Source organism: Saimiri boliviensis, chromosome 4 (assembly GCF_048565385.1).
Source record: "Saimiri boliviensis isolate mSaiBol1 chromosome 4, mSaiBol1.pri, whole genome shotgun sequence".
Classification (NCBI taxonomy): domain Eukaryota; kingdom Metazoa; phylum Chordata; class Mammalia; order Primates; family Cebidae; genus Saimiri; species Saimiri boliviensis.
The window spans coordinates 95,354,140-95,380,175 of NC_133452.1; the positions used below are offsets into that span (position 1 = coordinate 95,354,140).

At 39.2% G+C, this 26,036-nt stretch overlaps 1 protein-coding gene across 2 annotated transcripts in view; it reads left to right on the top strand.

Moving 5' to 3' along the window:
* Positions 1–18,884: 18,884 nt before the first annotated feature.
* Positions 18,885–26,036, top strand: part of TFAP2B (transcription factor AP-2 beta) — a 28,688-nt gene continuing 21,536 nt past the window's right edge. The window contains exons 1-2 of one of the 2 annotated variants that reach the window (XM_003923109.4): positions 18,885–19,106; positions 23,508–23,966. In XM_003923109.4, coding sequence (XP_003923158.1) covers positions 19,026–19,106; positions 23,508–23,966 — 540 coding nt within the window. In that variant the 5' untranslated portion in view covers positions 18,885–19,025. Of the gene's footprint in view, positions 19,107–21,027; positions 22,279–23,507; positions 23,967–26,036 lie in introns of those variants that run through there. The other variant, XM_010333998.3, reaches the window with a different exon arrangement.

Consider the following 26,036-nt stretch of genomic DNA (forward strand, 5'->3'; position numbering starts at 1 on the left):
AAGAGTCTTTCAGCAGGGTTTATTCTTAGTAAAACTGAATTCACTAAGGCTATAAAGAAATGGAATTTCAAAGTCTGAATATGAATTTATTACAGATGGGAACAGAACAAAGTGAAAAATGGTGAGGGTGATAAAGAACAGGATCTAAGTATTTTTCCCAGGATTAGACAAGAAATCAAAACAAGAACCAGCTGTCAGAACTGGGTCTTTTCTTTGGGCTTAGAAATTGCTGAAGAGTGTGTTAACGTACACCTCACTCAGATTCTCTAAATATTAACATTCTACCTAAATTGCTTTATATATCCATTTGAGAATAAATCACAGACATAATTCTCCTTTACCCCAAAATATTTCAGTGTGTGTTTCCTAAATGCAAAGATATTTTTTACATAGCCACACCCAATTTTTAAAATCAGAAACATAGTACTAATAAAATACTACATATAATTTACAAACTCATTTAGATTTCTCAAAATATACCAATAATATATTTTACAGCAAAAGAAAATATCAGATTACATCTCACATTCAGTTGTTGTCTCTTTAATCTCCTTCAACATAGAATAGTTTCTCAGTCTTCCTTTTATGATTATTAACAGGTGTTTTGTGGTGTATCTCTGAAATTGTATTAGTTCTGTGCTCTCTCCCCACAAAGGAAAAAGAATGGCTTTACAATGGAGTTATCTAGCAGACACTATGCTAAGGAAGCAATCAACATTAATATCACCAGCAATAGCACAAATTTATATCATTTGCCTCCTGACATGATACAATGAGAACACATAATTCCCTTGCTATTCCTACCAAAAATGCATAACTGAATCTAATTTCATGTTTATTTCTTGTGATATGCTAAAACTATTCAAGCAAAAAGATTTTCCCCTTACACTATCTATCTGTTGTAATTGAGTGATGAACCATGTATGATTCTATTACAGGCACTAAATTAAACCATCTTGTTTACTTCAAGATCTAGATTGTTTGCAAGGAAAAGGTGCGTGCTATAGAGAAAATGATGCCAAGTATTTCTTTCACAATTATCATGATCATATCTGGGTTTCTAGGCTTCCATAATTTCCTCCGCTTTTTGTATCTAGCCAGTTATGTTCTCACTGTTTCTTTCTCACAGTTACGTTCTCACTGTATCTAACCAGTTATGTTCTCACTGTTCCTAGCCAGTTATGTTCTCACTGTTAACCCAGAATCTGGTGACCTAAAGGAGAAACTTAGTTCCCATCCAGTGTTCCAGATTTTGAAAGAGAGAACATTGCTCATTATGTTATTTTTAAACCACCTCCTAAAGGTGCTTTGTGTTTCTTCCCTCTGATCAAAAGAGTAAAAAAAGAGTTTAAAGTATTTGTTAAAATGAATCTTGTCTCTTTTCCCATGAGTGCCCAAAGTATAGTACTGCCATTATTTGCATAGAGAATGAAAGCTAGTATTTTCCCATGGTCTAACAGCAAACTATGCCAAAATTTAAATTTTCGGAGCCATTCCCCATTCATCATGAAACCCAAGCTACCTAAGTAATGAAAAGAATCATGTTTTATTTATCAGCATTTCTTATTTATCTTTGTTCACCATATTTCATTTATATTTGTTTCATTTTATAGCAGAGGTTAATCTGGAACGTCTGATTTTAATTACAGATTATCCTTATATAAAACTTTTAAAGTATGATTTTTAATATAATTTCTTCCTGACCTCAAATCCTGTGGACAGGCAATGTCAACAACTTCTAATAATGTTCCTTTAAAGATTACATTAATAATGATCCAATGAATGGGGCAACAGAGACCTACTAAAAAAAATCAAAGAGATAAAAGCCAACAGCCAACATATATCAGTAAGTAAAAATAGAGTCAGATTTGTTTTCAAAACAGCATAGTGCATTCCCTAATGCTACAAATTATGCCGCTTCCTGAACGGACTCAATACAGTCCCTTAACCATACCATTCTTTCCATTTTCTCTACAAAGCAACAATTATAAGCAAGCCTCTCCTGGATTTGTTCAACTAGATGTAGACCCTCTCCCCAAAATTGTTCTGATTAATCAGTAGAATATGTAATATATTTTATATATAAATACATATATATGTGTATATATATACACTATATATACATATATATAGTATATATATAGTTATATAGTTATATATAGTTATATAGTTATATACTATATAAATACATATATATGTGTATATATATATAGCATATATATATACACATATATACACACATATGTATATATATATACATATAAACACATGTATATATATGTATATATAGATATATATACATATATACATGTGTTTATATATGTATATACTTTTTATATATGTATATACATATCTATATATGTATATACATATATAGATATGTATGTATATACATATCTATATATGTATATATGTATTTTGTATATATGTATATACATATCTATATATGTATATAGATATATATACATATATACATGTGTTTATATATGTATATACTTTTATTTTAACATAAAATATTACATATTTTACATATGTATACATGTGTATATATATATGTATATAATTTTATTTTAAGTTTCCAGGGTACATGTACAGAGAGTACAGGTTTGTTACATAGGTAAACGTGACCCATGGTAGTTTGCTGCACTTATCAACCCATCACCTAGGTATTAAACCCCACATGCATTAGCTATTTTCCTAATGTTCTCTGTCCCCCCGCATTGTACCCACTGCCAGGTCCCACTGTGTTGTTCCCCTCCCTGCATCCATGTGTTCTCATTATTCAGCTCCCACTTACAAGTGAGAATATGTGGCATTTGGTTTTCTATTCCTGTGTTAGTTTGCTGAGGATAATGGTTTCCAGCTCCATCCATGTCCATGCAAAAGACATGATCTCATTCTTTTTTGTGGCTGCATAGTATTCCATGGTGTATATGTACCACATTTTGTTTATCTAGTCTATCATTAATGTGCATTTGGGTTAATTCCGTATCTTTGCTGTTGTGAATAGTGCTGCAATGAACATACACATGCATGTATCTTTGTAATAGAATGATTTATATCCAATAGAGGAATTGCTGGGTCAAATGGTATTTCTAGTTCTAGATCTTTGACGAATTGTCACACCATCTTCCACAATGGTTGAACTAATTTATGTTCCCAACAACAATGTAAAAACTTTCCTATTTCTCTGCAACCTTGCCAGCATCTATTGTTTCTTGATTTTTAATAATCACATTAGATGACATGAGATGGTATCTCACTGTGGTTTTGATTCACATTTCTCTAATGATCAGTGATGTTGGGCTTCTATTTGTATCTTTGTTGGGTGCATACATGTCTTCTTTTGAAAAGTGTCTGTTCCCATCCTTTGCTCACATTTTAATGGTGTTGTTTTTTCCTTGTAAATTTAAATAGTAGAATATGTTTTTAACATATGTGTAGTCAACCACATATGAAATTTTTATATCTAGGCTTTAGGATTTTATTGCAATTTCTCTAAAATATTATTTTAGAATAATTAATTGATATTAAAACAAAGGTAGTATTATTGCTGCTTCTTTATCACCTCACTCTATACATAATATTTGAGTGTGTTGCACCTCTGAACAAAAAATACTTGACTATATCAGCGAGCCAATTAATCCATTATCATATGCACCATTCCAGTTACCAAGGAAAATAAATAGTGGTTCGTTGTTGTTTTTATTTCCCACCAAATGAAATTGTTGGCTAGTTGAAGAGACAGACTACTAGATGCCTTTTGGATGTGTGAGCTAACTCCTTAGAACCAGCCTGAAGGGAAAAATAACATTCATTTACTCATGGAGGAAGGAAGAACCACAGATTCTCTGCCTGGATCCCCTCCCATTTCTGAGAGATTCCCCTCTGGCTTGCAGATAAAGGCTTCAGGTCTCATATGTTCAGGTGGCCAAGTTGAATTCAATTCATCTTGAGTCATTTAATTGGTTTTAGAACTTTGTCTTAGAATACAACTATGAAAAAATAGCAATTAGTCAAACACATATTACAAAATCATTAATATGGTTTCTCAGTTGCAGTTGGGAGAGGGTTCTTTATACTTTGACGGTGCCTGACACCCAATCCTCCTGTGCCTCTCTGTGTTTTCCCTCTCCTCTGCCACCTTTTAGTTTTAGTTGTATACCCACCCTCTCCCAGAAACCCTGTCTGGTGAAACTCATGCTCTTACTAGTACCATCTTTTTCTCCTGTTCATTTTCCTTTTAGGCTTGATCAGACATTTCTATGTACAAGTGGTTATCAGCCTCATATGCATTGTTTCTCTAACTAAATACATATTCCCAAAAGACAGAGGAATTGGAATTTAGTTTCTTATCATCTCCAGATCCTACAGTGGTTAGTACAGAGGATATGAGTTAATACATATAACACATACACTTATACCATTGCCTGGCAAAGAGAAGCACTTAAATGTTAGCTGTCACTGTCACAATCTAAGGTGCTCAATACATGCAGTTGTCACTAATTAATGTTTGTATATTAACACATAGTTCATTCATGTATCTGATTTTAATTATTGTGCTTTATTCTTCCATGCTTAAGTTACACTGATGAGAAAGGCATATTTGAAAACTACATTAAATGAAGAGGAACAGTGAATTCAAAGTGTTACTACTACTGTGAGTTATAAAAGCTTAGCAACTATCATCATGGCAAAATTATAATCTGATTCAATCAAATGCAGTACTTATCATTACATTTCTCTCCTCAGAAGAAAGAGGATATATTGTATTAACTATTACAAAACTTTTAAAAGAAGCTGTAAGTTGTTATGTCTGTGTGTGTCAGGTTTTGTGCTTGCATTTTGTGTGTGTGTGTGTTTTTGTTTGTTTGTTTTTGTTTTTTTTTGTTGTTGTTGTTGTTTTTTGAGATGGAGTTTCTCTCTTGTTGCCCTGGCTGGAGTGCAATGGCACAATCGTGACTCACCACAACCTCCGCCTCCCAGGTTCAAGCAATTCTCCTACTTCAGCCTCCCAAGTAGCTGGGATTACAAGCACCTGCCCCCATGCCCGGCTTTTTTTTTTTTTTTTTTTTTTTTTTTTTTGTATTTTTAGTAGAGATGGTGTTTCACTGTCTTGGCCAGGATGGTCTCAATCTCCTGACCTCATAATCCACCCCCATTGGCCTCCCAAAGTGCTGGGATTACAGGCATGAACCATCACACCTGGCCTGTATGTTGTGTACTTTTAACCGATAGACCTGATAAAGAAAAAGATGCTTAAGTCATTTCTGATGGTAAGTGCTAGTAGTAAGTTGGAGAACCAAGTTTGGTAGAGGGAAGGAACTAAGAATTAGAAGGTTGAAGAACTGGGGTTTTGTCTCGACCCAGCCATCTATGACCTCAGGCAGTTGCTTCATTTTTCTGAGCCCTAACTCTCTCCTGTGTAAAATAACAGGCCTGGTACAATGGTTCCTTACGGTCCTCTCCACTCCAACACTGGTATTCGAAAGTCCTCACACAGAGGAGTTAGAACTGATTATTCCACCCCATTCTGCTTCCTTGGAGTTCACTCACTTTAAATTGCAATTCATATTGAATAACATCTTCAATTTATATTAAAATATGAAGTGTACCACTCTAAAACTACATTATAGAATGTTTTCTCAGATATTGCAGGGAAACAAAAGAAATTACCAGCACTAAATCTTCTTTCATGTTCTTTCACTCCTAGACAATGAAGATCTCTTCATTTATCTCTCCAGAATGCCCTTTTTTTATGATTGGTGTTAGCTAGGGGAGGTTGGACAAGCAAACCCTAGACCAGGGTTTCTCAACCTCAGTACTGTTGACTTGTTGCTAATTCCTTTTTGTAGATGCGATTCCATGCACTGGTTAATGTTTATCAGCGTTGTTGGCCTCTGCCCACTAAATGCCAGAGGCAGCAGCACCCTCCAGGCCAACCGAGAATTTTAAATGTCCCCAGACATTTTCATATACCCTTAGGGAATCAAGATTACCCACCTGCATGTTGAGTTCCACTATTCAGAAAATCAGCAGCCTACTACCTGCTCTGTCTGTTTACTTCTCTTTCTTTGAAATTTTACTCTTTCTCCATTCATTTTTCTTTCCTTTCCTCTTTTGATTTCTCTTTCCTCCTCCTTTTATTCTGTTTTTTTTTTTTTTCCTTCTGTCTCTCTTACATGTGATCTGGTTTTGCCATTGTCCAAAACATGGACCTGTGGAAGTCAGAGCAAAGCTGAATCTGGGCCTTGGTAAATCCCACAGAAAGGTTATGTGGCTAAGGAGAAAGGTTTGCAGTCAAATTTAGGCTGAAATCCAATTTCTGTCATTTAAAAGTTATATAAAAATTGATGAAGGTTACTTAATCCCTTTGGGGCATGGTTTCCTCATCTGAAAAACTTGAGTAACAGTGCATTTTTCTCAGACCCTGTGAAGATGAAATTAAGTGAGCTAAAGTACTGTGCTTCGTTCAGGGCATGAGACATGGCAAGGTCTCAATAGGTAGGAGCTATTATTTAATATTGTTAGGCTACTAGAGACAAGGAAGCAGTTTCAAGAGTAGGAGAGCCCATAATAAAAAGTAAAGCAGTGTTGTTGTTAGTTGTCAAAACAAGTAGAATCCTAATCAGCATAAATAAAATAAATGTGGAGTAAAGGGCAGAGTTAATGATGGTGGTCCTTTGTGTCTTTCTGCCCAGTTAAATCCACAACTTGCTAATTTAATTGAAGTGTCTGTAACATAACCATTTCACATAGGAGCAACTGTATTTTTTCTCAAATATTAGTTAATGGTATAGAGTCTATTAATATCATAATCACTCCAAAAGAAGTGGTACTTTTCTTCCATTGAAGAAAAAAAAAATGTTGATTGGAAACAACAGTTTAAGGCACTGTATAATGTTTAGATAAAGGACTAGAGCTGCTATACTGCTTCTCTTCAGGTCTCATGTAACTTGGAGGGCCCTGGAACTCTTTTCTCTCCTTTTAGCCAAAGTCATCTTTTAAAAAAAATTTTGAGTCACTTGGGTACAAGGTTACGTTGGAGCCACTGACATCATATTCTCTAAATTGTGTTCGTCATAGTCTAGTATTGTCCCTATAGTTAGAACTGAAATGAAAAGTATTTGCAAAAACGACATTAAGGTCATTAATAAGAAATACCCATTGCCCCAAGACACCAGGTGAAGAGAAACCATAGTCAGACTTTCATTATGGATTTGTGAAAATCAAAAAAGTTGCTACCAAGTAAAGCTGTACATCCTAGATCATTTCTGGTATCACCAAATGACTGGTTGTCTGATTCAGCTCTCTCCCTGAGCTGTATTTTCACAGAAGGGAGGCTTAGAAAAGCTGTCATTCAATATGCTTGAACACTCAGTCACAGCATCTAGCTCCTGGATTCTGAGATAAAAGACAAGCAAAGTCTAGATAATGCACTGGAGTCCAGGCTAGGGCTAGCCTTCTCGTTGGTTCATAGCCCAATGCTGTTTGCTTTCCTTAGGCCAAGAGCCAAAACCTAAGAAGGTGGTAAAAGATGTGACCCTGGAGATAGGCTTCCCTTGGCAACTGTATAAAGCAAGATTTAGAAATGCTCAGAGTGAGACTTCATGGGAGAAATTCACAACTAGCAGAATATGGAAAAGTTTATCTTAAGAAATGCAGAATCTAGAGTCTCAGAGCCTGATATGAAACAAATAGAAACCGCTATTGATATGGTTTGTCTGTGTCCCCACCAAAATCTCATCTTGAATTGTGGCTCTCGTAATTTCCATTTGCTGTGAGAGGAACAAGGTGGGAGATAATTGAATCATGAGGGTGGTTTCCGTCACACTGTTCTCATGTTGGTGAATAAGTCTCACAAGATCTCATGGTTTTATAAAGGGTTTCCCCTTTCACTTAGTTCTCTTTTCTCTCTTGCCTGCTGCCATGTAAAATGTGTGTTTCACCTTTTGCCATGATTGTGAGGCCTTTCCAGACGTGGAACTGTGAGTACATTAAACTTCTTTTTCTTTATAAATTACCCAGTCTCAGATATGTCTTTATCAGCAACATAAAAACAGACTAATACACTGATACATATATATATGTATATATATATATATATATGCATTTAATTTACTAATCACTAATCACAATTTTCATTTTTAAAAAACCTTCTAAGCAAAATTTGTCAGCACTAGAGTATCTAGGCACCAGATAAAATGTGGTAAATTACTAAAGCCTATAACTTACCAACTAAAATACTATTTAATGTAGTTTTATTGTATAGACCACAAACTTCTTATCATAACATTTCGTTTCCTTTACTAAGACAGCATATTACTTCTGAACAATTACTTCTTTGACTTATCTTTATACATACATAATGCATTACAAAAAATTTGATGAGTATCAATATTCAATATTGACAAATATTTAAAGAATGGGCCCTACAGTGATATCAAAAGCTACAAATATGATCTAACACAAGTCCCAGTTTCAACATTCTGAAAGTTTCAAATAGTTTTATGCTGAAAACATCATATTTCATGTATTCTCCAAAATTATCAAGACAACCAGTAAGAAAGAGAATGACAAACTGACTGCCCATGCTTAGTTGGGTCTTAAAATATTTTTTAAAATTTAATTTAGGTTGTGATGATGGGGTTAATAAAAATATTTTATAATACAGCAGGAAAAGAACATTCTTCATACTTTCTTTATAAATACTAGTGAAAGTTTTATAAAGAGTTTTTGCATTCCTTTGCAATTAAGGAGGGACTTGGAAAGGATTGCTTCTCTTTACTTGTGTGCTTATTTAAATCACTTAAAGGTTTTTGAAACTTCCTCAAAGACAGCCTGGCTTTGAATGTGTTCATTGGAGAAATGTTCTGTAAAGCTTTTATTTCTTTTAGGGATCAAACAAATGTTTCCCCAAAATTATTGCAAATAAAAGCCTAAAAGGCCTGTCATACATACCCTAAATAAATAAATTTGCTTTTCTTCATTCTATAAAGCCACCCACATAAATCCTATTTAATATGGAAAAATGTGTCAATGACAAAAGTAAAACAATCAGAGACTGACAGACCAATGAAGATATTGAGTGTAATTACTGTGATGTTGTTTCTACTAATAGAAATCAGATAACATATGCATTACATGGAAATATGGGCTCAGTAAATGTGTACAATTCCCCAATCAGATAATACTTTTACAGATGCAGAAATAATGGAATCTTCTATACGTATCTCTCAATGCCAGTCCTTTACAATGATTAATCTGCTGAACTCATAATGCAATATCAAGCTGAGTACCTGTAGTAGAATCCCAACATCTTGGTGTTGCAAAGGACCTCCTGCCCAGTGTTTTACAGATAGGCCCCCTGCCCTAGCATTACTCCATTCTAGACTGAGGTCGTACAGGCTCTGTCTGCATCCTACGGTGACTGATGGTTCACCATAATCAAAGTTGCCGTTTTTAGTGCTTGAAGTTTTTAGAACTTTTTTCTCATACTGAGTTAGACCTACCTCCTAGTAGCATCTCTCTATTGATCTTATCCTGCATCTGCAGAGCAAAACAGAATTATTTTACCTAAAATGCTTTGAGCACATTTAAGCCAGCCACTTTGCTATACATTGGCAATATAGCAGGGAACAAGACAAATGCCAACTTTTCCCTCAGTCTAATTTTCCTTCCCCAAGACCATCATCAAACATTGAAAGACAGCATTCACATTCCCAGTTTTCTCTGTGTTAGTATAAAAATTTAGTTTTCTCAAGTCTTTCTCCCTTAGCATGACTTTCAGGACTTTCTTTAATCTGATTGCTTTCTTGCTTTTGTTTTGATACAGAGTCTTACTTTGTCACCCAGGCTGGAGTGCAATGGTGCAATTTTGACTCACTGCAATCTCTACTTCCTGAGCTCAAGTGATCCTTCACACTCAGCCTCCTGAGTAGTTGGGACTACAGGCACAGGTCACCACACCAGCTAAGTTTTCTTTATTTTTTGTAAAAGCAAAGTGTGATTATGTTGCCTAGGCTGGCCTTAAACTCCTGGGCTCAAGCAATCCTCCTGCCTCAACCTCCCAAAGTGCTGAGGTTACACCCACTGTACCTAGACTGATTGCTTTCTGAGACATTTTAGTTTATCAATGATAGTCATAGAGCAAGCCACCCCAATTGGACACAAGTCCTGAAATGCAGTTTTACCCACATGAAAAATTGTAGGATTGCAACTTCTCTGCATTTAAACCAGGTTTAGTAATGCAACCTGGAATTTCAGTTACTCTATAGATTTGTTCATTTCAGTAAGCTGTTGGGCATGATGCTGATGTGTTTACTACAGTCTAGAAACCATAAGGACCCTGACTGGTAAAAGAACTGTGGATATTTTCATGTCTTCCTCTGTCAGTCTCTGAGGCTCCCACTTCTTGCTCATATTTTGGTTACTTTTATCTTTGCTAAATTACAGCTTTTGGGATTTGTTCCAGAGTATCCACCTGTTAAAATATTTGTGAATCCTCATTTGTATTCCAGTGTACTATTTTCCCCAATGTTTAGCACCTAAAAAGTAACTAACATGTCTTATAATTATTCTTCCAAGTCTATTTTTTTAATATGAAAGAATAAGACTGGGCCAAACTATTAAAGCTACTGTCTCAAATTGGCTTTTATTAATCAATTATCTCTTTGGGAGATAATTATTCAAATAACTGCAAATTTGAGACGGAAACAGTAGATACAGCATATTGAGTGGTTTCCTTATACAAGAGGTCACGATAAGCATTTTGTATATATTATCATAATTAATAATCATGACCATTCCCGCACAATGGTATTACCATGCACCTATTTCATGTAGGAAATATGTTTAATAGGGAAATATGTATCATACAAAGCAATTGAGGCTCAGGGTGTTAGGAATTTTCTTAATGTCCAAGAAAGTAAGTAGCAGATCTGGAATTCACACATATCTGTCCATGTCTGCAGCTCATATCCTTCATCATCAGGCAAGACAGTCTCCAAATACCTTAGCATCAGTCAACCTAAATAAGGGAGCCAGTGCAAAACCTTTGGAATATCTTCATGAGCTCCAGATACACTGTGTCTCCAATATTCAGTCTAGTAAAATTTTAGCAAAAGGAAATGAGAACATATGGAATGATCTGTTCTTTTTGAATTCATGCTAGTTCTATGAGATCTCTTCATTTCCTTCCAGAATTGACTAACTGCACTTTGACAAACTAAACTATCATGTTTTTGGGAAACAATAGTATGATTCCCGATCTGCACTTTCTAGTATCCATCTAGTATTATCCTTTTATCACCCCCCCCTTTTTTTTTTTTAGATTGAGACTCATTTTGTCACCCAGGCTGGAGTTCAGTGGCATAATCTTGGCTCACTGCAACCTCCACCTGTTGGGTTTGAGTGACCCTCATGCCTCAGGCTCCCAAGTGGCTGGAATTACAGGCATGCACCACCTCACTTGGCTAGTTTTTGTATTTTTAGAAGAGACAGGGTTTCACCATGTTGGCCTAGCTGTTCTCGAATGCCTGATCTTAGGTGATTTGCTTGCCTCAGCCTCCCATAGTGCTGGAACTATAGGCGTGAGACCCTGAGCCCAGCCTTAGTATTGCACTTTCTGAAGAATGAAGTGTTTTCCAGCCTTTGCTATTGGACATTTGTTCCACTCTGCATACTTTATCAAAGATTACTAACCATAATTTTAAGACTGTAGCTGCAAATTCTTTTAGTGCGTTAGATGTAATTCCTGTAGACATACATCCTTGACTTTTTCAAAGTGCTATTAAGTACTAGCTATTAAAATACAATTCTTTTCCCTCAAGCTATATCTACAGTCTGAATGTTTATGTCCCTCCAGAATTCGTATGTTGAAATCCAACGCTTAATGTGTTGGCATTAAGATATGAGGCCTTTGGGAGGTGACAAGGTCAGGAGGGCAGAGTCCTGGTGAATGAGATTAGTGCCCTTATAAAAGAAGCCTGAGGGCCTGGCGCAGTGGCTCATGACTGTAATTCCAGCACTTTGGGACACCAAGGCAGGCGGATCACCTAAGGTCGGGAGTTTGAGACCAGCCTGGCTAACATGGAGAAACCCCGACTCTACTAAAAAAAAAAATTCAAAAAAATAGCTAGTCATAGTGGCAGCCACCTGTAGTACCAGCTACTCAGGGTGGCTGAGGCAGGAGAATCACTTGAACCTGGGGAGGTGGAGGTTACAGTGAGGTGAGATCACGCCACTGCACTCCAGCCTGGGTGACAGAGTGAGACTCCATCTAAAAAACAAAAAAAAAAAAAAAAAAAGAAGAAGCCTGAGAGCTTGTTTGCTCCTTTTGCCTTTCCATCATGTGAAGACACATAGAAGGTCACTATCTACTGAAGCAGGTCCTCATCAAACACTGAATCTACTGGTTCACTGATCTTGGTCTTCCCAACCTCCAGAACTGAGCCACAAAATGATGCTCTTTATAAATTACCCATTCTAAGGTATTCTTTTTGGCCATACATAAGAAATTATTTTAATTGCAAACAAACAAACAAACAAACAAACAAAAAAACGGAGAGAAAGAGAGAAAATGATCAGAAACACAACACATAAGATTAAGAATTTAAAACTGTCTTATATTCTGTCCTAATGACAGCATAATTAATAGGAACAAATGGTTATCTTGCTTCCTGCCACAGCTGGAAGGTGTTTTTTTATAGCAGCCTGAACAAATTAAGACACTATTTTCTTATCATTTCCTTGTTTGCTTTCTTCTAAATCATATTCCTAAAAAATGTTTGTGATTAGCATTTATCAAAAGATTGGGGCTAGTTATTCTAAACTCTCTCACAGAAGGTTTCAGAAAAATAAGATTTGCTGCAACATGCTCAGAAAGAACACTTTTATTTAATTTTTTTTTTTTTTGGCTGGTCCCAGTGGCTCACATCTGTAATCTCAGTGCTTTGGGAGACTGAGGTAGGACTGCTTAAGGCCAAGAGTTCAAGACCTGCCTGGGCAACATAGCAAGACCCTGTTTCTAAAAAGATAAAAACTAGCTAGGTGTGGTGACATGCACCTGTAGTCCAGCTACTGGGGAGGCTGAGGTAGGAGGATTGCTTGAACCCAGGAGGGTGATGCTGCAGTGTTCATATGATCATGTTACTGCACTTCAGCCTGGACAACAGGTGAGATCCTGTCTCAAAAAGTAATATTTAAAATAAAAATGTTCATTAATTACTACTTGATGCTTTTAAGTTTGCTTTTAAGTTTCATAATGTACATTTCTAAGGAAGAGGCTTGAATACCACCTAGTAAATTCTCCCTTTTAAAATTTTTTAAATCATTTTTTGAGACGGAGTTTCACTCTTGTCACATAGGCTGGAGTGCAGTGGCACTGTCTCAGCTCATTGCAACTCCACCTCCTGGGTTCAAGCGATTCTCCTGCCTCAGCCTCCCAAGTAACTGAGATTACAGGCATGTGCTACCATGCCTGAGTAATTTTGTATTTTTAGTAGAGATGGGGTTTCACCATGTTGGCCAGGCTAGTCTTGAATTCCTGACCTCAGGTGATCCACCTGCCTCTGCCTCCCAAAGTGCTGGGATTGCAGGCATGAGCCACCGTGTCTGGCCAAATTCTCCTCATTTTATTGATGAGAAAATTGAGACTGGAAAGGTCATATCAATTGCCCAAGAGAACTGGTAAGTGAAAAAATCATCTTATGTTAAAGAAATAAAAAAGAGGCATAAAAGGAAGATCCTTCCCTATTTTTATTAAAATGCAAATTGTGAATTTTAGGACGTAGTTCCAATATAATGCTAATTTCTCCCAAATGTCCCTTGCACTTATGAGACACTTCAGCTCTGATGCTATACACCGTATGTGTTTATTCATGCTTTAAAGGTTATGTTTCTGCTCTACATCTTTCAAAGTCTTTATTTGCAAATTTTTTTTTTTTTTTCTCACAGATGTGTACTGGTCTACTGGTTGCATTTTGAAACCAAATTGTTTAGCATTGTCACCCTTCAAGATTGCTCCTTCTTAAAGCAATAATATAGAAAACATCCACAATGATGAAAATACCTGTTCTCCTGCATTAGTCATGGCAGGGGAGACACACACCTCTCAGATTTTGGACGTGAAATGCCCATTGGTGTTGAAAACAATTGTTGTATGGCTGTTTGCATCATTTACTTCAGCCCCTCTTCTTCCATTCTTCAACCTCTTTATTTCCAAGAGATAGAAATTTCAAAACTGTCCTGTTGGCCACTTCATGCCCCCACAGTTAAACAGAAAAGATTAAGAGCTGCAGGATATCTAAAATATAAAATATATAATAAAATTACTATTGCTTCTCAAAATCCCAGAGAAAAAAAGGAGTTTTAACGGTTACAGCTATTTTTATTCTCACAAGTGATATCAACTCAGTATCTTTTACAAATTTACAAATGTACCATCAATTAAATATTATTATTAAAGTAAGAAAAACATTGTTTAGAGCTTGCCTCAATCTGGATAATTATGAAGAGTCATCTAAAGATAACCCCACCTACATTTCATTTTTTAAAAACACTCTTGTGCAAACATTAGTCCCTCCTGTTTTACTTCCTTATAGCAAGTCACTGAAACCTAAACAGTATCGAAGTCCTAGAAATCTGAAAGCAGGTACGTAAATTGTAGTTTTAGACATTTAACAGTATTCATTTTCCAAATTGATAATAAAAACATATATTGAATCTTTCCAGAAAACATAATCACGAGAAAGTTTCAAGACAGAAACATGGTAGGAAAATAAGTAGCCAGACTGTAACAATAAAAAAATGGAGCTGTCATGTTTTAGCTTTTTTTTTTTTTTAACTTATCAAGATCTGTTACATGGATGTCATGTCTTACTATTCAATTCAGCGGACAATAATGCTTCTGATGGTTAAGAGGTGGGGCAATATCTTGAGGATGCTGAATTAAGACAGTATTTCCTTCATTTCTTCTTTCCTTTGCCTATTTATAAATCCAGAACTATAAAAATAACCCTGGAAATACTCAATGATCCAAAATTACTGTCATCTTAACTTCAGAAGAAAAGAAGGAAGACAGCATCATGAGACTGTGGGCAAAGTGCTGAATACATAGTCTGAAGACCTATGTTGGGTTTCCCACCTCCACTTGCTAACCCAGAACTTACTGCAAATCCCTAGCTGTTAGATGCCTCCACTTTCTGGACCCCCAGCTAAATGTTTTGAGACAGTGATAAGAAGTTAAATTGTTTTTGAAGCAACAGTTCCACATATATTTTCCCACATATATTATTTTAATAAATTTTCACAATCATTTCCATTTTGTAGTTCAGTGCACTGAACCTCAGGCTATTAAGTAGCCTACCCCACCACTTAGAATGAGAAAGGCCAGGGTGCAAACTTGACACAATAATTCTAATTCTTGACTTTTCTAACTTTCGTATTTTGTGTGTGTGTGTGTGTGTTAGGTGATGGAAAAGGGAAACCCAGGGAGATTGTGTAATGGAAAAAGAAAAGGCGGTACAGTGGGCATCTGCATAGGAAAGTAACTCATGAAGTCTTAACCCACAGGTGTAAAGGTGAAGGTTAGTGGAAGGAAGAAAATCAAATACCTTTAGATACTTCATAATTAGGTTTTTAGAAGAACGATGAAAGAAGACATGAAAATGCTCCTAGTTGACTTTGATTTAATAATGATATTTTTCTGTTACATTAAAAAAAAAAAAATCCTAAACCTACTTCGAAAATCACCAGCAGAGGGCTTCACGCTGGGTGCATTTGCTTTTAATTATAGACTCCGACACTTACTGAATAATATTTCCTCTATATGAGGCTAAAAAAAGAGGGTATGAATAACTCTTTGCTGTTTTAAACTGAAATAAACATACATGATAGAGGAAAGCACGAGTGTTAACTATCTGGGATGTCTCTCAAGTGAGGTTCCACCTAGGCGAGCATGTGCGAATCCTGAAAAAGAAGCATGGGCATAAGGCAAGACAAAATAACTATGAAAACGCGTATTTTACTCGTTTAGTCCTTTTCGAATCCAGAGTTTGTTTTGTCTTTGTGTTTCCATTTATTGAGTTCTTACGGGAATCTTTTCCTAACGCGAAATGCAAAAGAAAGAAAAAGCAAGAGAGGCAGGTTCAAGTTGAGGAAAATTTTCTCCGTAGTGGATGAGTTCTTATTGTGCCTTTCTGGAGGCGTTTGAACTTTTCATACGCTAGGAAAATTGTTTCTAAAATTAGTAAATATCATAAAAAGTGAACTTTCAAAGTGTTCCTCTCAGTAACAGGTTTTCAAGAACGGAAAGAAACCTTTGCCGAAAATCAAGGGGCCTTGCAGAGTTTGCTTCTACAAAATTCCGACAGAGGGCGCTGTTGCCCGTTCAATGACAAGGAACGCTTCGTGGGAACGGTTTACCTTGCAATTTCTAGGATTTTTCGAATAACGCCCACGTTAAAAAATTAACTAGGGTTTTAATTATTGCTATGTATTTTGAAGGTATTTCTCTATATGTATATTTTTAGGTTTATTCCTAATTCTTAATGATACGAGATTTATTTTTCAGGTTTCCTAAAGAACTTAAATTTTAACCAAATCTCTCAAGATATTTCCACTTTAAAAAAATACCTAATACGAGCATAAAATAAAGTTACATATGAAAAGTGTGAAATTATTGATATATAAGCCTACAAAATAGTTATACTAACATAATATATTGTATATATATATATATATATATATATATATATATATATTACATTTGAATATAAAAATCTCTTGCAGGTTTTATTTTGCTAAACTTCAGAGTTTATTTATTTTAGACTAGGCAGTAATATACCAAAAAGAGATTAAAAGGTGTAAAAAGCATTTAGAGAAAAAAAGTAGGATTTTTCCAAACGCATTTTATTTGTGTTATAATGATCTTTAGGCAATAAAGATGAGAGTGTTATTGATTTGAAAGGGTGAAAACAATTATTTCCATTAATTAAATATCTTGCGTCTGGAGAATCTGAATTTCCAAGTCTATAATATTTATCTTTCAGAGTATTGATCTGGCACTGATTTTAGTTTCAGCAGTCGGGGGTGTGGAACCCGTTTCAAGTCCCGTCACACAATAAGATTAGGAAGAATGCCTTCCTGTCTCCTAACTAGCTCTGGGGACACAGAAGAAAATCTTTGCTGATGCTCTTAGGGAAAAACCTGTATAAATTGTGTATGATTTGAGGTTAATATTTAAAGGACAGGAAAGGAATGGAGAGAAAAAGGAAGAAAGGAAAAGGGAAATTAAGGAAAGAAAAAAGGAAAACGAGGAGGAAGAAGAGAAAAGGAAAGGCAAAACAAAAAATAAATTAGCACCGGAAATAAAGGGTTTATTTCTGAAGTTCCTTCTGAGGCACCTTCTTTGTGTTCTATTCATTGGACTTATCTTTAAAAATTAAATTTAAAATCTGCAGAATTGTTCATTCTGCACTTCATGAAGGGTCTCCTTGGTTTTGATCTCATCGACGTCCAACGCGGTTGTCCGGAGTCCTCTGCTCAAAGAGTGTCCACTCCTGCGCGCACAGAACAACACACAGCAGCCTTGGATTTAAAGACAATCACCATTTGCAGATTCACTCTTAACAGGTTTAATAACTTCCACCCCAAATTGCCCCATCCCTCCTCGGTCCCTCCTGGCATTTATTTCTCTTCTGTCCCAGGGGGAAGAGATCCTCTTCTGGGCGTCTGTTCCGGCTGTGAGTAGACTTCCGCACCCTGAAAGGGAGTAGAAAAACAGAGGGGATGGGAAAAGGGGGAACAAATGAGCATTTATTTTATGATAAAATTCAGAAGCCCTGTGCCTTAAAAGGTATTCATTTTCGAAGTCTGTTTAATATTGTGCTTGTTGCTGATAATGTTTTTAGAAAACTATATGAATCACCTTATTAAGAAAAATATACCAAAACAAACAAACAAACAACAACAACAACAACAAAAACACCAAACAAACTCCACATGCCCTAAAATATTTCTCTTATCTCTTTGAAGACAATCTGCTTAAACATTCTCAAAGATTCAGGTAGCCATTTCTTGACTCTCCATGATTAAAACCACTTACAAGTCATACACAACAGATGCAAATACAAAATGTCCTTTGCCTTTGCAAAGAAGGTTCAAAATTAACCTTGTGTGAATGTGTGCCTATGTTGCTTTCAACATCTGAAAAAACTTGATAAAATGGAGACTCCAGCCAAGAGGAATGGTGCGTGGAATCCGTTGAAAATGTACACAAACAACATCAAAATAACAAGCAGCCCAAACTGAGCTGTAGTTGAGTTTCCAAAGGTTTTAGGCAAAACGACCAGAAAATATTAGAAATGGTCACCAACGGTGGCTAGCTTTTTTGTTCTACGGTGACAGAGATAAAGTTAAAAAAAAAAAAGTTATGTAGCTATCAACACAAAGAGATAGTCCTTAAAATCTCCCATATCCAGCCTTTCAAAATACTCTCCTCCGGAACACACATGAATAGGAAGGAGCTTTTGTGTTTAAAAATCTTACTAATGGTCCCCCTTTAAAATCTACATAGAAAATAAGGGACTGATGGCCCCTGGTTTCTTATTATGAATTGCAAAGACTTCAGTTAGTGGCTACAATGATTTGTCATTTTCAATATAGAGGTTTTTAAATGTATATATTACATTAATCACCCCGAACAACTCAAATGCACATTTGGAGTCTGCAGACTATGTGACCCAGAGGTGCTTATATAACTATATGTGGGTGTCTGGGTGTAAATACGGGTGTATAATTTTTATAATATATATGTCTGTTGGTTGCATCTAACTCCTGTGTGTGCAATAATGTTTTTTTCTCTTTGCTGAGGCTTACTTGTCCAGCCTATTGTTTGAGACAACAGATATAAGTTGCGATGGGAGAGGAGCGTCGGATTTGGTGTGTATCCCCCATTTCCAATTATAGATGGATCATTACAGACAGCGGAGTCCTGAGAAGCCAGACATCTGCTCCTCACATGAATGCACTCACCTCCTAGAGACCAGGCTGCCATCATGCTCTGGAAGCTCGTGGAGAATGTCAAGTACGAAGATATCTACGAGGTGAGCCGACACCCCCAGATGCATCTTAGAGCTTTGCAGATAGAGAATTTGAGCTTCTTGAGACCCCAACTGATATATGTTTTTAAGCTATTTACTTGTAGATTTCCAGTCGGTTTTCTCAGCTTTCTTTAACTTTTAGAAAAGCTGGCTTGGGGAGACTTCGCCATTCTGAAAAGGGACTTCAAGGTTGAAAACTGGCAACTTTAATTTAGGAGTTTTAAAATTTATTTTTCTTTCTCTTTTCGTCGCCTCCCCCCACCCCACCTCACCTTTTTAAGGTCTGATGGGGAATGTGGTGCTACTGAATGTGGGCACGCTGTCAGAGAAAATCGAGATTCTGATAAAGGCAGGGGCTTTCCTCCTTTTGAGTGTGGAAGAGAATTGGGTTTTCAAGCTTCATTTGTAACAGACTCGGGCTTTTAAATTTTATTTTCAATAAAATTTCTAAAATTTTTACAAATGGATCCAAGTAAAGGACAGAGACTTAGCGGGAAAGAGGTAGACGGATGGAGATATGGATGGACAGAGCAAAATCGAAGGAGCCGTAGCAGTTTATTATTTTCCGTTTTCTTGTGTTTTGCTTCCTTGAGGGTCAGCGCGTCCGACAGAGATCGCGGCCGCCCCCTGTTTGGGCATCTTTCACGGAAATGTCTGCCCACGTTCAGTGCGCACGGGTCTCTGGCACTGAGACTAGCTTAACTCTACCAGGGCCGGAGAAGTTGCGCCCAGCCGGGAGGACGCCGGCCGCCTCCTGGGCCCGGGCCACGCTCGCCAGTGCCCTTTTCCTGCTCGGGCGAGGGCTGACGAAGAGGCCGGGTGGCTCCGCCACTCTCGGGAGAGGCGGGCGAGGTGGGCGTCCGGGCGGGGCGCGGAGCACGCGGAGGGCCGGGCTGGGGACAGGGGAGCCCGCGGAGCCTTGCTCTAAAGCGGAATGGGCAGGGACAGCCCCAGGTGGTTGCCAGAGGAAGGGAGGAAGCGAAGGCTCTGCGGACACGTCGAGGGAGGAAAGAAAAGCTTCGGAAAGGCGAAAGGAAAGGCGAAGCGGAGTTAGAAAAGGGGAAGTGGAAGCGGGCGAAGCGGACCATGGAGATTGCTAAGAGGAAAAGTTGGAGAGAAAAGGGAGGAAGAGCAGCACACTCTCGGGCGGCGGGCGCGGGCCGCTCGGTAGGACCAAAGGTGGAGGGACGCAGAGGCTCCCCAAAGAGCCGAGAAAGACGCGCTACCCCTCCGGATCCGGACAGCACCCGAAAGTCTAGCGGGGAGCCCCCTCAAGGATTCTAAGATAGTGGGCGACTCACAGGAGCAACCGGCAAGCTCCTGCGGGACTCGGGCTCCGACGAGCGTCCACAAGCAGCGCCCGGCGCCCCCAGCTCCTGCCCATCCGGAATCCTAAAGCTGGTGTGTGTGTGTGTGTGTGTGTGTGTGTGTGTGTGTGTGTGTGTGTGCGGGGGTGTGGAGGAGAGAGGAGAAGAGACCAGAGGGAGAACAGCAAGAGAGAGGAGAGGAGGGAGATTTCTTCTTGTTGCTGAATGATGCTCGGGGTTTTCCTTTCCTCTTTGTGGTTGTGTATCGAGTGTAACGAAGAGCCGCGCCTATGCGCCTGGTGGGGATTGTTTCGGTTCGCCCTCCTTTTCTTTCCTTAACACGCGGGATAATGGTAAAGTCGAAGGCGCTAGAACTGTCCTAGAGAATATTAGCGCCCAAAATGGGTATGACATTAGCAGGGATGGGGCCATGATGAAAACAGCTCAAGGTATATGTAGCGGCATTTCAGTGGGTTCTAAAAAGTAACCAGGGTAACACTCGTTCTTTACTGAAAGTAAGGTAGCTAAATGGAAATGGAGGGAGGGAGAGAAGAAAGGAGGGAGGGAGAGAGAAAGAGGGAGGGGTGGAGTGGAAGGAGGGAAGAGAGAAGAGAAAAGGGGGGAGGGAGAGAGAGAAAGAGAGACAGGGAGAGAAAGGGAATATTACAGCTACTCCTGTCCGCCTAATTTTCTGCTCAAAAAAAAAAAAAAAAAAAAAAAAAAAAAAAAAACAGAATCCGCAGCTCGGTGTAAGGAGCCTATTTAAGTCTGGACTAAGGTTGAACTTTAACAGAAATGGCTGTCAGGCCAGTTGAACGGGTTCCTGAAACATCCAAAAAGGTTTTCTGTTGCCCCTGGCTTTGCCTGGAAAGGATAAGTTTAGTGTATTTGAAGATTGATGGCGTTATGTTTTAAATTGAGGTAAAAATCGCAGACTGTGTGAGCACTAAACAGGAAAAGGCTGTAGAAGAGATGAAAAGCCCCCATCTCGCTTCTGTCCTTTAATAAATGAGCATAATCTTCCACATTTCGTAAAAGTCTGCAAAAGTCACCGTAAATAACCAGGCCCACCAATTTCTTTTCTCTCTCCTCCAAATGATGAAGCAATTTTTTTTAATTTTGTTTTTTTAATCCACACACAAAGCACCCAGGGAGATCAATTCTTCCGATTAGGAAAATCTTTCTCCAGGTAGGAGAACACCTCCATTCTGTACAAGCCCCCAGCTCTGCTCTCCCTCACTGCCTTGTCCAAAGGAGCAGGGGCTGCTTTACTCGTGTCTCCGGCACAGTTAATTGAAGTTCTGCCTCTTTCCTGCTAAACTTTTTCCCCAGTCTGCCTTTGCCAGCCCCCTCGTCTGATTACATCTAGTAATTCTCCACTGAATGAACGTCATTTACAATAGTAGGGGAGCTCTGCGCTCGCTGCTGCTTCACGCTCCATTTGTCCTCCATTCTCCCTTTAAAGTACTCGTGTAATATTAATAGTCATGAATATCAATTATTATGAGGCGGTGTAGGCAAACGGAGGGAGGAAGGGGCGCCCGAGCAGTCTGAGCCCAGCTTCGGGTGGAAGAGGACTGCATCTGGAGCCCTGAAGAACGGCAGAAGAAAAGGGGCCAAAAAGACAGCAAAGAGACAGATGAACAGTTCTGTCTGTGTGTGACAGTCATCGCCAATCTTGTTGGGGTGGGGGGGTAATTTTTTTTTTTTTTTTTTGATGGCTTGTCCTGGAAGCACCTCAAGCTCAGCTTCTGCGTCCAGCTCGCTTGTCTGCTGGACTCCTTGATTTTTTTTTTTAATCGTTGTTTGATTTTGAGCAGTAACCAGGCTTTTTTTTCCAGATGTTAGTCCACACCTATTCATCCATGGTGAGTTTGGATTCACGTGTTACCAGAATTGCATGCTCCCTCCTCTCACTGTCTCTGTCTCTGAGTCTCTGCGTGTGTGTGTCTCATACTCTGTCTCTCTCTGTCTTCCTTTGAGCGCCTTTGGCTTGGTAATTTAGCACCATAATTGGACGAGGCTGCAGCTGCTTCTCTCTGCATTGTGTGTTCTCGTCTGAGCTCCATGAGTCAGCTGGGAGGGGAGAGGCCGAAAAGAAAAACTTTTTTATTTGCCATTGCAGTTTGGAAATTTAGGTGACTATTTCTGCAAAAAGAACCATGGGGAGTTTACCATGGTATTTCCACAGAGGAGAAGGAGAAACAAAGTCCACTTCCCTCATATACACACCTCCCCCTTCTTTCACTTAGTTCACACTCCAGATAGAACCAGGAATAAGTTGTCTGAGCTTTCATTTCCCCTCACAACTACTTTAGGTCCTTCATTTTCACATCCTGGAGTATAACAGCATTAGATACAGAAAAACAATCTTAGAAATAACTCCTGTGAACCACAATTCAACTTAATTCAGCCTGGGCTTAGGATACGATTTGGAATGAGATCCATTTCAGTCAAACACTATTTAAGTTATTTAATTCCTCCTGGGGAGGGAGGAGTGACTGGGAACTCAGACCGGGGGATTCCTTGGAGCTCTTGGAATGATCAGGTTGTGTGAAAAGCTCCTGATCAGCTAGCTGCATTGCCAGTGAAGGCAGAAGTTGGTTTTTAATCAGGGGAGTAGGATAGCAAACACTACGAAGTTTTATTTGTTGTGATTTGGACTTCTAGAAGAGTTAGAAAAAAAAAATAATTAAAAACACCCAGAGGAGCAAACATCATATGTAAGATTCCCACAATTTTAATTAAGGCATTTAGAATCTCCCTCCATACGCGCTGTTCCTACTCCTGCCTTTTGCCTGCTTTGCACCCCCCAAAAGGCAGCTAAAATGTTATAGTTAAGTGGGTGATCCCTTTCCCATTTTCTCCCCAAGCCTCGGGTTTGAAATTGCTGAAATCATGTGGCCCTCTGAATCAACTTGGGGGTTTAAGTTTCAGATCCTTGCTTCCCTTGTCCCGGGAAGAGCGTACAAAAGCCGGACTTCTCCATTTGTCACTTTTTTTTTCTCTCTCTCTGTCACTCTCTGCCTCTGTCTCTGTCTCTCTCTATCTCTGTCTCTTTCTCGCTCTCTCTGTCTCTTCCTCTCTCCGCTCCCAGGACCGGCACGATGGCGTCCCGAGCCACAGCTCGCGGCTTTCTCAGCTGGGCTCGGTGTCCCAAGGACCCTACTCGAGCGCCCCGCCGCTGTCCCACACCCCGTCGTCGGACTTCCAGCCGCCCTACTTCCCACCCCCCTACCAGCCGCTCCCCTACCACCAGAGCCAGGACCCCTACTCCCATGTCAACGACCCCTACTCCCTGAACCCATTGCACCAGCCCCAGCAGCACCCCTGGGGGCAACGGCAGCGGCAAGAAGTGGGTTCGGAAGCCGGCTCGCTCCTGCCCCAGCCTCGGGCCGCCTTGCCTCAGCTCTCGGGCCTTGACCCCCGGAGGGACTACCACTCGGTCCGCCGGCCGGACGTGCTGCTGCATTCGGCGCACCACGGCCTGGACGCGGGCATGGGTGACAGCCTCTCGCTGCACGGCCTCGGCCATCCCGGAATGGAAGATGTCCAGGTAACCACAAACAAACAAACAAACAAACAAGACAACGAATAAGGAATGTTTGGGAACGGGAGGGGCGGGAGAGGGCAGCTCGGTCTCCTTTTGGGGAGTTCGTTCCCATGTTTAGAACAGGACTAGACAGTCATATAGAACTGTTTATGTGTGTCCGTATGTATGGTTCTATAGTGGCGATTTCCAGAGGTCTAATTATGATAATCCGAATCATGAGAAATTAAATCTTGAGGAAGAAAAATATGTATGTGTTTTGATACTTTAAGATTATTAGAATAAAGACGAATGCTTTTGTCCTGCCTCAGCTATCATCTCCTGCATATTCTCTAGTGCTTTGCGGAAGCAAGCTTGGTACCTCCACCTTTACCAACATACACACCCCATTGCGGGGCTGTCCTGCTGACTGGGCAGGTGAAGACCTGGGTGCCTAGAGGCTAGAGCTCCAGCATGAAGGTGCAGGGACCTCTGTATGCTCCAGAGGTTCCTGCTGGATTCGCAAAGATTTTGCTAAGCATGAAAATGAGCTGTGCTCGTCTAAGCCAGGTCTTGCTTTGACTGTCCCATAAGCTACAGAGTTTTTTCCAAGATAAAATTGCAGTCCTCATCTGAGAAATAGAATGTATGTGAAGGAGAAACTCAGAAAGCCATAATTTGGGAGTCCGTGATGGTAGATACCATTTTGGAAATTCTTTTCACTTTTTGGTGCATTAAAGGACTGTATGACTGCAGAGCAATATTCTCCCCCTCCCTCTCCTGGCCTCCCCCTCTTTTAACACTCTTCTTTCCCCACTGCAATCATCCCAGTAGAGAGGCATCACGTGTTTATTTCTTAAAACAAAAGGCTCAAAACACTTCCCCTACCCACCCACTATCCCATCTGCAGTCTACACAATGGAGCCTGATTTGGTTGAGAATACTTGGTTAAACTAAACAAAGAAACATCAAAGAAATGATTCCTAAAAACTGTTTGGGTGATTCCGAGCAGGTCTCCTTTTTCACCCTAAGTTAATTAGTCTGCAGAAAAGGTGTAGTTTACAGGTATGTAGTTGACACTTCAGTTTCATTGGCATAGTTGTATATATTATGCATCGTTTGACATAACTGAAGCAAAGGAAAGTAAAATGGAAAGGGAAAAGGGTGCACGAGTATTCTTCTGTACCTTGCTGAAAAAAAGTATTTTTAAACAGTTAAAATGTGATGACAGCATCAAATTCTGTGTGTGGTCGATGATTGTTTATTGTTTTAAAAGAAATTCAGTTATTTTTTAAAAAAAGACAGAATTACCTGATTTGTGGCTAGATTTACCAATAGTAATAAGAGTGATGATGGTTTTGTTGACTTAACTGAGCTTGACTGTCCCTGTTTAGAGATACTGCTCATTTTGGAATATCATATGAGAAAGGAAGTATTTAATAGTTTTTTTTTAATGCATTGGGGTAATGTGTGGGTGGGGGACAGTTTTTAAATTAACCTTTCGGAGTATGGTTCAAAGTGCTGGATAATGGAAGTGGATCAACTCATCACCATTACTGTTGGTGATGCTAATGCCGGCAGTGTTACCACCACCCTACATGCCCAGTGACTCTAGTGAAGGGACTCAGGAATTTTTTCCCCCAAAAGAAGGAGCAGATTTCTTCAGTTAAATGTTTTTAAAGACAGAATTGAGAGATTTTATGTTTGGTGAAATGCAAAGTCTGAGAGAAAAACAGGACCAGGTCAGTGCACATTTGGGAGAATACTCTTGTCAAAGCGTCGGAAAGGATTTAGAGTGTTTGCGTGAACAGAGCACCGCGGGGCCAAGTTGCTGCTGTCGGGAATACAAACCGCAGAGGGGTGGAGAGCCCAAAGGAGAAATACAGCAGGCAGCAGACTGGGGGAAGGGGGGCACTCAAAAGCTGTTCACTCACCCGACCCCCGCCCTGTTCCTCCCCTGCTTCATCCCATCCTGTCACCTGGGGGAGGCCCTCAGGACCTTCTTGGGACAACCCCTGTAGTGATAGGGATCTCAGAGTACACACCCGGCTGCTGTCCCTAAAGGGTAACAGCAAAGACAAGGACAGTCTCTGTCTC